Source organism: Amblyomma maculatum, chromosome 10 (genome assembly GCF_055883805.1).
Source record: "Amblyomma maculatum isolate TAMU_Amacu chromosome 10, ASM5588380v1, whole genome shotgun sequence".
Lineage (NCBI taxonomy): Eukaryota > Metazoa > Arthropoda > Arachnida > Ixodida > Ixodidae > Amblyomma > Amblyomma maculatum.
Window position 1 is genome coordinate 136,711,730 of NC_139353.1, and position 16,688 is coordinate 136,728,417.

The 16,688-nt window shown below is 45.2% G+C and overlaps 1 protein-coding gene across 1 annotated transcript in view; it reads right to left on the reverse strand.

Moving 5' to 3' along the window:
* Positions 1–2,305: 2,305 nt before the first annotated feature.
* LOC146177521 (saccharopine dehydrogenase-like oxidoreductase) overlaps positions 2,306–16,688 on the reverse strand; it is a 45,962-nt gene continuing 31,579 nt past the window's right edge. Inside the window, exons 9-12 of the mRNA XM_084580493.1 lie at positions 14,832–14,888; positions 10,795–10,915; positions 5,836–5,917; positions 2,306–2,904 (exon numbers count right to left, since the gene is read on the reverse strand). Coding sequence (XP_084436619.1) covers positions 2,802–2,904; positions 5,836–5,917; positions 10,795–10,915; positions 14,832–14,888 — 363 coding nt within the window. The 3' untranslated portion in view covers positions 2,306–2,801. The remainder of the gene's footprint in view (positions 2,905–5,835; positions 5,918–10,794; positions 10,916–14,831; positions 14,889–16,688) is intronic.

Sequence of the window (16,688 nt, forward strand, 5' to 3'; positions counted from 1 at the left end):
TAGTGCACTGGTATTGCCGGGCGCGCATGTCAAGTGCCTTTTCGATGGTAGACGCCTCACTTATAAATTCGGCGACAGTTGTTGGTGGACTTCGCACCAGGCTTGCAAATAACTGCTCTTTAACACCTTGCATCAAAAGGCGCACTTTTTTTCTCTTCCGACATGGTTGGGTCCGCGCGTCGAAAGAGTCGCTTCATCTCTTCGGCGTAGGCCGTAACAGTTTCATTCGGATGTTGTATACGGCTATTTAAAAGCAGTTGCGCTTTTTCCTTGCGAAGCGTGCTGGTAAACATACACAAGAATTCTGCCTTGAATGTGTCCCACGTTCGGAGTCCGGCTTCTTGATTTTCGAACCATGTCCTCGCAGAATCCTCCAGTGCGAAGTAGACATGGCGAAGCTTCGAGTCAGCGTTCCAGGCGTTGAAGGCAGCCACCCGGTCGAACTGCTCCAGCCAGTCTTCAGCGTCCTCATGGGGCAGGCCGTGGAAATGTGGTGGATACCGCTGGTGGTGGATCAGGACAGGAGTTGTCGATACCGGGGGATTCATCGCACTGACAGAAACGCTCCTTGTTGGTCTGTGGTCAGGGAGAGGACCACACTCGGGAGGCAGACCTTGCAGTCGGCGGCTGCCCTGGTGTACTAGGGTCTCCACCTTAGGGGTGCGTCCTGGGCTTGTAGGGGGCGTCCGGCTCATGAAAATCGCACCCCGCACCTCCACCAGATGTCGCGTAAACAGCGACCCTTACAGTTGCGTCCGAGGTCCAAGGCGTGGCAAAGGTTCTACGAACAGCGTCAGAGTTCAGGCTCGAGGTAAGCACACACTTCTTCTTCCTCTCCCACTTCTGCGCTTCTTTGTCGTCAACGCATGCTACAATATTTCGAGATACATCTCGAATTATCGGCCGCAACAAAGGAAATGATAGAGCCGAGTCTTGCGACAACGAACATGCACAAGCAAAGAATAGAGAATTGATCCCTGCGTTCGGATCAGAGTGATAAGGGCGCATGCCGGCGGCTACCAAAAAGGAGCAAATAGGAGTTTTAATGGTTCGCGGCAATACTCCCCTCCCCCCCTCCTACGGAGTACGCCCCCCTTAAAAAACGTCGCTTGATGTTCCAAAATAAACAAAACAACCTAAGCATAAACATTACAAAGTTTAAACACCATGGATTCTTTAACGCAATCGATAGCCTGAGTCGCTTTGGGACGTTAAACCCCACAAACGAAAGTGCATCTTTAGACGCACAACATGTGCGATTTCTGGGCGCGCGCGGGCCTGTACCGTCGAGAATGACTTGATAGTCTAGTTGTCTGACCCGGCGAATACTTTTGTACGGCCCAAAGTGTCGAGGCAACACTTCGTCTCCCGGCTTGTACTCTGCGTGGCGGCGTCGCAAGTTTTATCGTCAGGCGTCGGTGCGTTGTTTATCTTTAATGCGCAGCTGTGCAAATCGTCGAGCTTCCTCTGCACACTGAAAGTAGGCGGCGGGAGCTCGGGATTACAAGAAAAAAAAAAAAAAGACGTGTCCTTTGATATTACCCTGCATTCAAACGACGCTCCACTGTGTACACTTCGTGACGTCACACGAGCATTTCAAAATGGCGGTCGCTCTCGGTGGGAGGAGCTTCCAAATTCCGATTTCTATCGCAATTTTTTTTTAATATGCGCCGCGCGCTAGGCATTAAAACTTTGCGAGTAGAATTACAGACCTGTATATTATTCACAGATAAAACGACAATACATCGAGCGACCCTGTCATCGCCCCTTTAATGTATACATAAATTTGATAAAACATAAACATTATTTCATGGTTCTACCATCACACCTTTTACGTCCTTTTCAATATCAGTGCCTACTGGAGACATCACGAAAAAAGGAATGCTTGCGGCTCTTCAGCCCTTCCTCTTCCTTTGGTGGCGAGGTCTGCATATGTCGTCAGCTGCACATAGATTGATTACTAATATATCACTGTTGGAACGCTCACTGTCATTAAAATTACAAGATGATAATGCAATGAAACAGTTGTTATACTAATATCTTTGGCAAGTGGCACTTTTCACAAGTGATCGGGAGATGGCGTTACGGGTAAAGCTAAGCTTTTCGGTGCATTGTGATGATGTAGCCTATCTATAGAAAGATAATGAACACAGAAAGAACAAGGAAGACAATCACGTTGAGGGCAATAAACTTACATTTCCCTGTCAACAAGCTATAGCATAAAAAAAAAACTAGATGACTTCAACGTGGCTGAACCGAAAGTCAAGCGATAGCTCTGTTGCAATAAGACACAAGGATGGTTTCAATGTTTGGTTTATTGATTTCTCTCCCGCTTGACGATTACAAACAGAGCCTCGAGATCTATGCAGTAAAGTGTTCCGGCAAAGCGATAAAATTTTACACGAATATTACAGAAAATTAACGCAGGCTCGGCAGATAATAGGATAACAGCCCACAGGCATCGAAATTCTTGAATATGTATAGTCTGTTTTGGTGGTTAGATTTTCATTTAGGCAACAAGCAAAGCCTTGACAGGGGTGGTATACTTTGTGCGTGGTGGTTGCTGCATACTTCACTAGTACCCGACTATAGACAGGTCGCGTAGATCAATCATTTATACGCGCTGATCACCAATTGACCCACTCAAAGATGTACACCACTGAAGGCGAAGCTTGCCAGCACGGTGGGAGATTAGTGCACCGGCTTACGGTGCCCGTTGGAGAGGATCGAGGTATGAGTCGGGAACTACGAGCATACAATGCATGCAATACCTGGTGCACGCTGTCATGGTGCACACCCCATTAGTTCTGGCCAGAGACGACAGCCATGCGAAATACCCGCTTCTGAATCCTTTCCAGATAGGACGTCCCGTCCAGAGCCACACCGGGACTCAGGACGCCACCTCTGAAACAACAGAGACACCATGCAGAGGTTAAATTAGAACAATCAGGATTCGGCGGTAACTCCTTACTCCATGTGGAACGCAAAATGTGTGAGGTGTGTCGTGCACGAAAGTGGCTGGTGCAATAGCTTGTACACACAATGAACAAACCAATTTTAGCTATGTTATGCGTGAAGCGCGAAAGCTAAACAATCTTCCCTCTCGTTTTCGAAACGACCCTGAATTCTGCCAAGTAATAGTCGAAACTTGTGATAGCTTCAGAATTCGGGCACCAATATATTTGTAAAAGCGCCACAGACACGTGGTAAAGAAGAAACAAGGAATTATTTCGGCTAGGTAGTGTCCGCTAATTTGACAGAAGGTGTCCGACTAACACACCAGCAAGAGCTTATATTCCCGTAGTAAAATATGGTCACACCTACTTCAGCGAAACAAGAAATAGTATAATACCCGGCAAACGCCTTTATGGCTTTGTTTATTTAAATTTTATTTTTGAGGAGTAGCGTCCATTTGAAGCTTCTGTAAATATTCCCAAAACTATTACAAATGCGTCTACTATGCGCTCGTTGCGCGACGCTTTCATGGTTGCTATCTTTCAGCCGAACCAAGTGATTTCTCGAGGTGTACAAAAGCTGTATATGGAATGGCTACTCTGAACTATTTGTTTTGTTTTTGCCTCTGTGCGAACTTGTTGCGAGCACCACCAGTTAGGTGACTGCCTGGAATTTCTCTAGCCCTATGTACGTATACCTTGGCAGATAACTTCAAAACAACCTTATCTGGTCCATCTGTTATTTTACATGTCCTTCAAGTCCTCTTTTATAGACTGATATAACATTACAGTTCTGCCAATCTTCAGGTAGCTTCAAGTCATCAGCCATTGCTTATAAAACTTTTCCTAGAACGATCGCCTCTGAGTCATTCGAGATATCTGCAGGTACTTCCCAGTCGAAAAAAAACTGCAGAACCGTGTCAAAAATACGACACAGTATTCTGTAGTTCTGTCGTAAACGTCAAACTTTTCTGTAATTCTGTACTTTTTATGTAGTATATTTCTGTTGTCTGTAGTTCTGTAGCACTTTTTGTTGTAACTACAGAAATTTCTGATGTTACTACAGAATGTTCTGTTGTCACAACAGGTTTCCCGTCCAAAACCGCACAGAAATTCTGTCGTAACAGAAACTTTTCTGTAGTTTGTTTCTGATTGGGAATTGATCAGCATCATTTGAGTTTCCCATTTGCATTCACTTTTAAAATTGATTTACGTGCTGTATATTTATAAGTGATACACGCAGCTCTTCAGCATTCGTGCTCCTGTTATTATTGTGTACAAAACCTAAATGAGAATTTTTTGCACAAAGTTTTAAGCCAATGGAAATGACGAGCCGAGATGCATATGACTAAAGAATAACACTATATGTTCACTAAGAGTTTCAAGAATGACACCTTAAGTGCCTCCTCTCATCGTATGAACTGGTCGATGTCTTAATGTGCCGGTTTCGCAGGATAACTCGCGTCTTCGCAGCGTTTTGCGGATGTAGCACCTTGATCTGCGAAACCATGGCTGTAGCTAGGTTCGCTCCAGAAGAACAGGGTAGGCTAGAATACGTGATTCAGTCATTCAGCATTGCTTTCAAATTGTCGTGAGCATTCTTTCCTAATGTATTTTCATTCTAGACAGAGATAGCCGCTTTAGATGGCCACAACCGCCTCTCAATTTGGCGTATAGAAATTTCCTGTTCTACTCCTAACAGCACATTTGTTATCGCGGTAGCTTGACGAACATGCGTTGTCTAGGTGCGGTTGCTTCTCATGTCCTCGAGGTATTACGCAGCTGAAGTTGCTGGCTGCTTGTATCGCTCATATCTCCCATGGCATGGCATTCCTTCGCACACCTTCGCGTTAAAAAACAAACTTGTCAAGCTTTTATACTTGATAGCTGTGTTTGTTTGTCAAACAGAAACGAACACTAGAATAAAGCAGATAATGTAGAAATGTTTTATTCTAATGGGCTGTCCACCTTTTTTATTCTATTGTGCTTTTGAGACATTTTCGCTGTCATTAATTTTAACATTTTCGTTTCAATGATTTGCAGTATTGCATTTGAAAGTCACTATCCACTCACTAGGTTGTATACATGATGTGCTTTGTAAAATGCAGCAAAGCCGACGGCATATAAAAATATTTGCTGAATAACTGTTTAGACGTCTGATCTAGCCAGCCGACCTTGAGTCAGGATATAGGTGTTCAAAACGAGACACCTTTCTTCAGCTATTAAAGAATTGGTAGCCTCCGTGTAGACGTAGTGTGTAGGAAAGGTCCGGTTGCTTAAATATCAAGCAAACTAATGCAGGGTCGTCCACTCTGAAACCGATCACTGCTTTCAAACCAACGTTGCATCTAATGCAGGCGCATATCAAAGCAAAGTGACATGCAGAGAGGAACTCAGAGGTGGCGCTTCGCATGGCATGTCCTTTAGCTTCATTTCATGGGCAGGGCAAACGCAAGGCTGTTTTGAAAGCAGTGACAGTGTTATAGCTAGAAGTGGATGGCCCTGTACATGCTATAGACATGCACAGTTTAGGTTCTAGGGGTGAAGGGACGAGAAAACAGTATCGCTCCAAATAAAAAGCGCCCATCTCATATCAACGTGCCTGAAATCTTCACTCTCTTTTATTCATTTTATTCGAAACCGGCATGAGCACTGGATGTTTTCTCAAACAGATGAAAATACAATCTTGTAAATATGTAGCGTCTGGCTTACAAGCATTTCTCCAATTGAGGCCTTCACTTTCTGATTCAAAAGAACTGAGTGGGACACGGCGACAGTAGTCAAGTGGCAGGAGGAGAGTTGCACACGTATTAACAAACAGATGTACAAATAACTTTGCTAGAGACAAGCTATTCATCCAGCAGTCAGAGCTAGAACTCACTTGGCGATCATCTTGTCTTTCTCCTTCAGCACCACCACCGCTACTTGCACCATGCACCGGGACGTTGTCACATAAGTTGGGTCTGCACATGTCACGCAGAATTCAATTACGTTCGAAAATGCAAAACTGTTTTTCTATCAGCACTGTACTCAGTAGAGTATACGAACGTGGGGACATTGTAGGTAGGAGCCGCACAATATTGATATGCATGCAAACAAGATATTGAGGGACACTTAAGCTACATTTCAAGGGTATGGTTATCATCTGCTTATCCTTTTGCGGATACTAGTGCTCGTTCATGTACATGTACTTGGCTACTCGTCTAATCACTGGAACTTTAATTATTGTCTCAATATGTGGCACATATTCACCACCTTGCACTCAGTAAACTACTCTATTTCTGAGGCCACCCGACATTGATACCTATAAATCCTCACTTTAACCAAGCCGTATGGATGTGCCTCCATGGACTGGCAGCAAAGCGTGTCCTACTCCTTGCTAAAGAGTCCTCGAAGGTTAAGTTCCCATCTCATCCTTGACCCTATGTGAAATGAGAAGCAAGAGCTGGAAGCGTCCGCCACTTCATGTGGTGGTGTGACGTCACAAAGCCCGCCGACCAATGAGTACCCGGTCATGTCCCCTGCCAGCTACCACCTGCTAGAGATATGCCAAAAATTACAAGACTGCGCTTAAAGGTCCCCAGAAAGGGGTCACCAAGAAGGGTAAACAACGCCATAACACTGATAGTTATTGAACCACCCATCATTCTCCCGCAAAAATTTTCGATCTAGCTTCTGCAACACCAGAGATATCGGCGATTAAAAATGACCTTTCCAATTTTCCCTCTCAACTCGTACGCCGAAGGGAGCCATAAAAAACAAAGAATACAAGCAAGTTCAAAGCTCCGCCCAGACATACGTCACTTCGACGAACTTCCGGTTGCCGCGCGCTCGCTCGCTGGCGTACGGGCGTACTCCGCCAACCCGTCCTCGCTTGCACACGCCTGAGGAGTTCGCCAGTTCGCGCAGCGACGGTTAGTGTAACCGCGAACCCGTGGTTATCCTATGTTACACGGCGGACCAAACCATGGTTGCACCACTAACCGCGGTTACCGCAAACCGAGCTTGACGACCTCGGTTTGCGTCGTTAACCGAGGTTATGACGGCGTCTGTTGACGGAAGCTACTCGTCGGCGCCCGAGTGCGCGAAACGTACGAGCGGGTCTGCTTCACAAAGTTATTCATTTACCCACTGTACCACGTTTAAAGATCGATGTATAGATTATGGTGCCGCCCGACGTCTTCGATTACGGCCGACAGCGCAGCGACTGCGTACTGAAGCCTTGTCGTGCCTACAGTATCGTTTGAACGGCTTGTTGCTGAGCAGAACGCCAAAAAATACGCGGCCTTAGCTATGAAAGTACACGAGTTTCCAACGCTTGCAGCACGGGATGCCGCGAGCAGGTTGAGGTACGTTACACAATTACCGCGGGGGTGGAACGTGCGAGCGCGGCGAACGCCGGCGCCGTGCGTGACCGTCCCTAGTCGTCGCTAGGACTATTGTTTCGCTTCGAAGCCGCGGCGGTCGACGCTTTGGAACATGATCAACGCTGTCGTAAATCGTCTACTTATGAAACTGCCTTATAGTGATTCCTATCCAGCCATAGTAAAATAATTATAGGATTAACTCTGCCGACGCATTAATCGCAGAGCTAGTACGAGCAGATCCGATCAGCCGAAATGCACCAGCGGCAGCTGGCTTGAGCAGAAACTAGCTTGTATCACGGCTATCGCTCTTACCAGCAATTTGCTGCTGGTCAGCGATCCTCACGAGGGCTTCATACTTGATATTCGGCTCAGTTCCAGACGCCAACAAATTTTAGCACGCTTTATTTCGGACATCGGTGCTAACGATCCGCCGTGTGGTTCGCGAACGGTATGCGGGAGGAGGGGCCACAGCGGCGATGTTTACGGCGGTCAAGGAGGTGCTGCCATCGTGCGGTGCTTGACCGTACTGTTCACGCCTCGTCGGACGACACTCCGATACTCCTGAAACCACGTTATATAAATAAGATATTTGTAAATGCAGCTTCGTTCTGCCGATCCCTGCGTCGCTTCGGTTGTTGCACTTAATGGGCAATGGCCACCTAACCGATAAGGGCGGCGAGCTGTAACAGCCCGCACAGAGTTCGAGCAGCGCACGAGCAGACGACTTTCACAGCTACCGGAAGTGTGTTCGTGACGTCATGGTTGCAGTGACCGCAGCGAATGGCAGCTTCTAGCAAGCCTTGCCAGTCAACCAACCCGTGACGTCACGGGATTAGGAAATAGTTCCATGCGACACCGCCAAGCGACATTCCCTCTGCCCGCGAATTTCAAAAAACGCTGTTTTTAAAAATTAATAATAAATCGCTGGCTTTGTTCCAAGGAGTTATACTTTGCGTTAATGCTCAAAAGAATGTGCTCTACACACTGAACACGTTTATCAGTGGTTTCTTGGGGGCCGTTTCCGTGGACCTTTAAGTGTACTTAAGAATGCAAATGGGAAAGGCCACTTTGCAGGATTGTTTTTACCAACTGCATCGTATTGCCGCCCCTCCTATCAACATCATCACTATCGCTACTGTGATCATTATGAATTAAATGCATCATCATTCTCATCGCTACTATCGCCATTATCATTGTCACTGACCGCATCGCCATTGCTGTCGCTACTTTTATCCTCATGCTAGACAATGACAATCGCGATCGGTTTTTCACGTGTCCAGCGTGGCAGCTGGCGTTTTACACAGGCGGCAGTTCACCGTCCATGGCACAAACAACTGCTTGGCGTGAAGCCATGCCTTAACAGGGAGTGATGATGTGTGCAATTTAAAAACGAATGTTTTTGCAGCGGACTGAATGACCATACGCAATTATCACGACTGAAAACGTTGTGTCAAGAAATTCCTGATAAGGCTGCCGATATAAAGGTATGGGGAACAAAGAGCCACTTCTTCTGTCTTCTAGATAGGCTATACATGCAGGTAATCTAAAGAACAGCGCGCAGAGAAGAAATTGAAGGTGTCCGCAACCGCCTTAAGGAATCATATAGAGTATCTTGATACAATTGTCCAGTTGGTGCAAATAATTAAGACTAAGAACTAACACACCAAGCGGCAATGGCGGACGGGACCAGAGCACCTCTAATCACGGCATCGATAAATTGCTACCTCTTCGGCCACCGCCGAAGAGGTAGCAATTGCGCTAGCCTGCATCGGCACAAAAGCTAAAGTGATAATAAGAGAGAGAAAAACAGACATTTGGAACTTGACAAAAGGAAAGGTCTAAACCACGGCAAAGAAAATTCTTGAATTTAGGAGGATCTCATGAAGGATCACAATAAAATGGGCCCCAGACCACGAATCGGCGTCTGGAAACGAAGCCGCCCACGCGTTCGCCCGAGATATCTACCCCCGGATGAACGTCGAGAAGTTCGACAACCCAGAACCCGGGAAGAGGTTAAGCACCTACCACGAGATCTGTAAATGCTACAAGCCTACAAGCTCAAGAAAAAAGCACTCTTCACATGAATAGCTAAACAGAGAAGCCAAAAGTATTCGCAGACTACAGGCCACCAATTACTCCAACCCAGTATAACTGCGCTATTTAAAAGTAAAGGACAAAGAATACGAAAAATGTAAACACTGCGGGCAGAGAGGCACACTAGACCACATAATCTCGCAACATCCCTTTTCACCTGGGGCAATGGCCAACATTCAAGACAGGGAAGCTTGGGAATCCCTCCTGCAGAGCGAAATCCATGACACCCAAAAAGAAGCAACCCGCCTGGTGGCTGAGGCCATAAAGAATCGAGTATCTTTGCGCGCTTCCAGTTCCGGAGTCCCAGTCCCCTATGTGGGTCGTGGAATAGGTGAATCTTCTATACATGTGCTAATAAAGTTTGCAATTAATCAGTCCACTTGTAATTTCGAAGAACGGTTTTTTGTATTGTAGTCAGAACACACCGAGGAATGTAATGCAATTAAAATGATTAAAAAGCCGCCGGAGGTGCCCTTTAAGGGAGTAAAAAGGGGATAGCATATGTCCTCTAACGCACTCCATTGTAAGGCCACGTCATTATCTCTAAGTTCTGGAGTTGAGTTTCGCCACAAGATGTGTACGGAATGCTATCTTATTGGCAACAAAGGCGCAGTCTCTCCTTAAATCAAATTTATTTAATACAATTAGCAATGACAGGATACCTTTAAAAGCTGAACCAGGCATTTACGTTATTACTAGAGGTTCGTGTGTTTTGTAGCCAAAATCATATTTCGTTGTCGACCATAAGTATTTTGCATTTTTAAGGATTAAAATGTAAAACAGAGCTTGGCGGGAATGCCGGAGCCTAACAATGGGAGTACGCGCAAGAAGACAGGTTTTTTTTTACTCATTTTTTTTAACCCATTTTTACTCATTTGCGGGCGCACTCTTGATTAGAGTATAAAAGAATCAAATAGATTAAATTTAAACTTCCGGGAACTCCTGTGATCTCGATTCAGCCACACTATGTACATAAGACTGTGGCAACGCAGGCACGCTCGCATATGGCTTGGTTCAAACGGGACTTTACGCCCATGTCGGGTGGCCGTTCATATAATATAGTGTCTTACGTGTGCATGTGAATGAGTGTATGCACATGTGGGATACAACGACACAAATTAAAGGATTAGGAATTAAGCAAGTATAAAAGCAAATGCACGCGAATAAGGATCAACAAAGGAGCAACAGACGGAAGCCATAAAAGCTGTCGCCTCATGACCTTGAAAAAGGAGCTTAAGTGTTGCCATTGTTTTTTTGTTTTTTTTTCACAGCTCGAAGCCTGCTTGTTATGGTAGCTCCTGGGGTTATAGAAGCTTTGAACAAAACATTCTGTAGTAAAATTACCGCCTATTTGGACAAACATAGTCAGTTGCGTGTACCTGGTCCATCCAGCATGATGGTCATGGAATGGTCCATCTGACCTTCGTGCCGGCTACTGGCATCTGCCAACTTCTTCCAGCCGCGGCCACGCATTGTCATGGTAAATGAGGCAGCCAGGACCTGCAAGAAAATCTTGCTGAACTGTTGCCGATCCCAAGGGGGAAGCATATTCTAAAAGAGGCCAAGTTTCTAGACAACTTGCTGCTGTCATAGCTGGCGCACAATTGCTAACAAACGAATAATTGCAAGAAAAAACAGGCGACCGGTATTGATAGCGTAAGTGTGCTGTCTTAACGTATGAGTAGGGTATACGCTGGGGCAGTTCCTGATGAAGTACCTAAAATGGTGCAAGCAAACCACCGATCATAGAAGACACACATGCACATATGCTCCCTGTAGGGGCAGACCGTACAAGAAAGTACACAGCATGCAATTAAAACATGTGCACTCCGTGAAAAGCGGCACCCCCCGTTGCTAAACACCCAAGGACCGTGGCAAAAATACCAGAGGTGTGCTTTTGTCATGACGTCAGACTTATCTGCAATTGTGTGGTATTTTTAACGCGGTAGCGTTAAGGAGCTCGTGTCGCAGAAAAGCCGGTGTCGTCGGCGTCGGCGGCGTTGGTCGTGAGCGATAAATCCCGGCATGCACTTCATAAATAAAAAGCAACTTCCAAGATGGGCTGGGTGGGAATGAAACCAGGGTCTCCGGAGTGTGAGACGGAGACGCTACCACTCAGCCACGAGTTTTTTTTTTCTTTATTTCCGAAGTATACATGAACAACAAATGGTCACACTTAATAAAACACTTCAGCTGCCCTTGAGCTGACGCGTGAGAGGTTAAAATTTCTTCAATTTTACCAGGTCATCCAGAACTTCTGCCCACTGTGGTGGGTCAGGGAGCGCGCAGATACATTCCCGTAGATAAACAGCACTTTCAACAAAATTTTCACGTACACTGCGTATGTTAATATCTTCATGCCTTACTTGCATTCGTGTTTTCCACAAGCTGTGGAGGCCTAGAAGCATTATTAAATCATAGGGTACGTCTTCGTTCTCCACCAGTAAAAACCGGATGCCATAAGGGTTTAGTGGCAGCTCTTTTTTAATTGTTCTTTGTAGCACGTCCCAATGAAATACTGCATCCCAGCAGTCTAAGAATATGTGTTCGATTGTCTCTGGCTTCTTGCAAAGCTGGCAGTTTGTCGTCCAAGGGACATAGATTTCTTTTTCGTGAAGCCGGGTTTTGACGGGTAGAGTGTTCGAGTGCAACTTAAAAAAGAACGTTTTGGCAGCCGGTCGAACTGGCATCCTCTTCACTCGTTTTAAAGTATCCTGCCCTGGGCCTCCACGGTAAGGCTCCCGATACAAAGGTGCGCGGCAGCATGATTTCCACTAAGTCCTTATACCGCTTTTTCTTGCCAACACTGTACAAATATTCAAGGGAAAAACGCACTTCTGACAACTTGTAAGAGAGAACTACCTCGCGCAAATATCCTGTGACAGCACCACGCATGTTTTCACTTGAGGAGACAACAAATCCGGGTAACAGCCTTTGCAGCCGCACTTGCATGACTGTTCTTAAAAAGGTGTCATTTTGGTCGCGAAGAAAAAAAAAAGCGCGATACCACTTGGCGCAGAAACAAATGAATCAAACCGACTCCTCCGCTTTTTAAAGAAAGAAATAAATTCGTTCGCCTCGTCTTTTCCCAGGTCGAAGTCCAAAGAAAAACCGCAAACACACGATGAATTTTTTGAATGGCAGTTCGTGACGCACATAGAACATTCATTACATACCATATCTTTGAAATCAAAAACACATTGCAGATGAACGCGCGTGAAAAGATTGACAGTTGTCTTCCTTGCCATGCTTCCGCTTTCTCTCGCACTCTATTTGTTTCTTCCTTCCAGTGTAAGCTAGGATCGCGTAACAGTGTAGGGGCACACCCAGATACTGCATTGGCAAGGAAGACCATTGCAATCGGGAGAAAGAAGCCGGTTCAGCATCCCATAAGCCGTGCCAAAATCCGGAGCTTTTTTCCCAGTTAACCCAACATCCAGTCTGGTCACAAAACTTTTCAACAACTACACTTCACAAATGCTCTCTCTGTTTTTACAATATACTGCAATGTCGTCCGTGTATGCAAGTAGCTTCACATGCGTTGACTGAAGCTTGAAACCCGAGATGCATTCATTATTGAGAATGGCCAAGCATAATGGCTCGAGATAGGCTGCAAAAAGCAGAGGAAAGAGTGGGCATCCTTGCCTCACCGAAGAACGCACTGCGAGACTGTCAGTGAGATCGCCATTCACTATAATACGCGTCGAGCAGTTTGCGTACGCCATTCTCACTCCCTCCACGATTACCGATCACAGGTTACAATGCTCTAGAATGGAGAAAAGGATGTCGTGTGATACGCGATCGAACTCTTTTTCCAAATCCAGCTGAATCATGGCAACCTGACTTCCAAGCGTGTCTACACATTCCAGTACGGTTCGTGCCACATGTATATTTGTGGCGATGCTGCGACCTCTTATGCCGCACGTTTGGTGCGGTCCGACTAATTTGGCTATTACACTCTGCAATCTCTTCGCTAAAACCTTCATGAAGATTTTGTAATCAACATTTGTCAGGCTTATTGACCTATAGGACTTCACCAACAGGCGTTTCTCTGGATCATCACTTTTTGGAATAAGTACGATGTATGACGTAGTAAATGATAATGGCACTTGTTTGAGTTCGTAGGCTTCTCTATCACTTCCAACATAAGGCTGGAAAGATGGTTTTTAAACGCTTTGTAAAAGGAGGCGCTCAGCCCATCTGGTCCAGGGGCTTTCCCACATGGGAGGTCATCTATGGCCTTTTCTATCTCTTGCATTGTAATAGGCATTTCAAGGCTCTCTTTCACACGATCTTCGAGCGTTGGCATTGGCCGTAAATATTCTATTGGAAACCCTTCACTATGTTCGCGCGTATTACTCAGAAGCTCAGCAAAATGTTTCAGAATCGCACACTTCATATCTTTAGCATCGTTTGTAATCTGCCCTTCATGTCTTATTTGCCTGATTTCCTTCTGGCAAGCATACCTTTTTTCATCTGATAGCGCTCGCTTTGTCGGCGCCTCGCCAGCCCACAGTTTATCGTTCGATGCTCAAAAGCGGTACAAAAGCGCTTCTAGTGAATGCGGTGTTGCCTTAGAAACGTGCCGTAGAACGTTATACTGCGGTGTATATCGGTAATTATGAGCATGTTACTTACAGAAGTCTCTGCATGTGCGCAGAGCGCAGAAGAAATGTAGCGGAAACGTACTTCGCTACTCGTGTAACTGCGACTTCTGTAAGTAACATGCTCATAATTACCGATATACACCGCAGTATAACGTTCTACGGCACGTTTCTAAGGCAACACCGCATTCACTAGAAGCACTTTTGCACCGCTTTCAAGCATCGAACTCGTGGCTTAGTGGTAACGTCTCCGTCTCACACTCCGGAGACCCTGGTTGGATTCGCACCCAGCCCATCTTGGAAGATGATTTTTATTTATGAAGTGCATGCCGGGATTTATCGCTCACGGCCAACGCCGCCGACGACACCGGCTTTTCCGCGACGCGAGCTCCTTAACGCTGTCGCGTTAAAATGATGAATTTGCACAACAACGTAACAAACAACTCTCCTCTGCGCTGGCACAGTTTCACGCAGAGCACGCCACTAATCCCTGACGCAGGTGGAAGCTTGAGTGCTCAAAGGGGCACCACAAGCAAATGCTCTGCAGAAATCGGAACTCGCTAGCGCACTCTCGCAAGAATCACCGGTGATTTTAATTCACCCACGGCTTTACGCGTGATCCTACTTAGCATGCTAATTGGCTACAGCAAGAGAACGGAAAGTCTACCACCGCTCCTCATGCCCTTCCACTCATTCACTCTGGCTTTCAGAGCGCGATCTACACACTTGCGTGACTGTATGCTCAATGTTGCCCGAAGAAATGACCAATTATAAGCCCGGCCAAGAATACAAGACACCAAATTTGTAGACACCTGTTCCCTTGTGGGTCCGCCTCGCTTCACCAGGCCTCCGGAAAAGAAGCCCGGGTACTGCAAGCAAAAAGAAGAAACAACAGAATCAGCTAAAACTATCGTCACTATATGAAAGCTGATGCCTTGGCTGTAAGAGAGACAAAATCAGCCACCTGTTTCCAAAGTTCTTAAGGCAGCACAACCTTGCCCAAGATGCGATCACTTGTATATGCTGTGTGTTAGGCTCTCTTGAAAGTTCGCTCCACGTTGCCAGCGATAGTAAAAATGTTACTCTATAATTTTACTGGAACAATTAGCTGATTGCAGAAAAAATATATCCGCTTTTTAGTCAAATGTCACCTGCGGTTACCAGTGTTAAAGTCTGGGATAGTTTGCGGTAGTGGGTGGATAGAACATCGTTATTGTGCACATAGAAAAAAATATAAGGTAGAGCACAACTTTAATTTTACCCAGATAAGAATTTTTATGTATGGTCGTGCTGACGACGGCGTGTAAAACTTGCAGCACACTTTTACTAGCCCCAAACAAAAGTTTCAGTGCCATAGCGCTAGCAAATATCACTCGTGGAATAAGTTACACGAATAAAAGAAGCGAACAGTCGGCGAGGCTAAGAAATGCGTAGGGGATTGTTTTCTTTTTAAGTGGTACTGCTGACTTGAATTAATCATCATTTGGTATAGGAAATATCTGCGGCCACGCAGAGCCAATACATAAGGACAAAACACCGCAGCCTTCTTTTTAATCTGTATTCTGTAGACCTATGATTGCTCTCAGTGAAAAGCATAAATGCCACAAAGAAAATTCAACTTTCAATGCCCAATCTACACAAAGGTATCGAATGATACCGACTTACTACTGCCATTCTATAACTGTTTGCGCTGATATATATATATATATATATATATATATATATATATATATATATATATATATATATATATATATATATATATATATATATATATATATATATATAATGTTTATTTATTTATTAGGGATATATTGCATTTTCTATATCATGATTGAGAAAGGTCGTGCTACGACCCAAACATCATCGAATAAATATGGTATAAGTTTTTCAATGTGAATCTCTCATACTATATATATATATATATATATATATATATATATATATATATATATATATATATATATATATATATATATATATATATATATATATATATATATATATATATATATATATATATATTGTAGTTCACTACACGAGGATATACGAAGACAAGGATGAAGTAGGCGAGAATACCACGAAGACGAGGATAAGGACGACGAAGTGCCGCTGCGCTGCTCGAGCTCGCTTGTGAAGACCTAGACTGGCTGTGTTCTTGTGTGGTTCGCCTTGCAACTTCGAGAGGGCTATTATCCCTGTTAAAACACAGTAAAAACCCCCTTTCACTTGGTGGAGGTGAGCATTTCCTGCCGCCCTGGAGCAGCGCAGCGGCACTTCGTCGTCCTTATCCTCGTCTTCGTGGTATTCTCGCCTACTTCATCCTTGTCTTCGTATATCCTCGTGTAGTTCACTACAATATATGTGTGTGTGTGTGTGTGTGTGCGTGTGTGCGTGCGTGTGTGCGTGTGTGCGTGTGTGTGTGTGTGTGTGTGTGTGTGTGTGTGTGTGTGTGTGTGTGTGTGTGTGTGTGTGTGTGTGTGTGTGTGTGTGTGTGTGTGTGTGTGTGTGTGTGTGTGTGTGTGTGTGTGTGTGTGTGTGTGTGTGTGTGTGTGTGTGTGTGTGTGTGTGTGTGTGTGTGTGTGTGTGTGTGTGTGTGTGTGTGTGTGTGTGTGTGTGTGTGTGTGTGTGTGAAGGAAAGAAGCCGACAGTCGGCGAGGCCAAGGAAA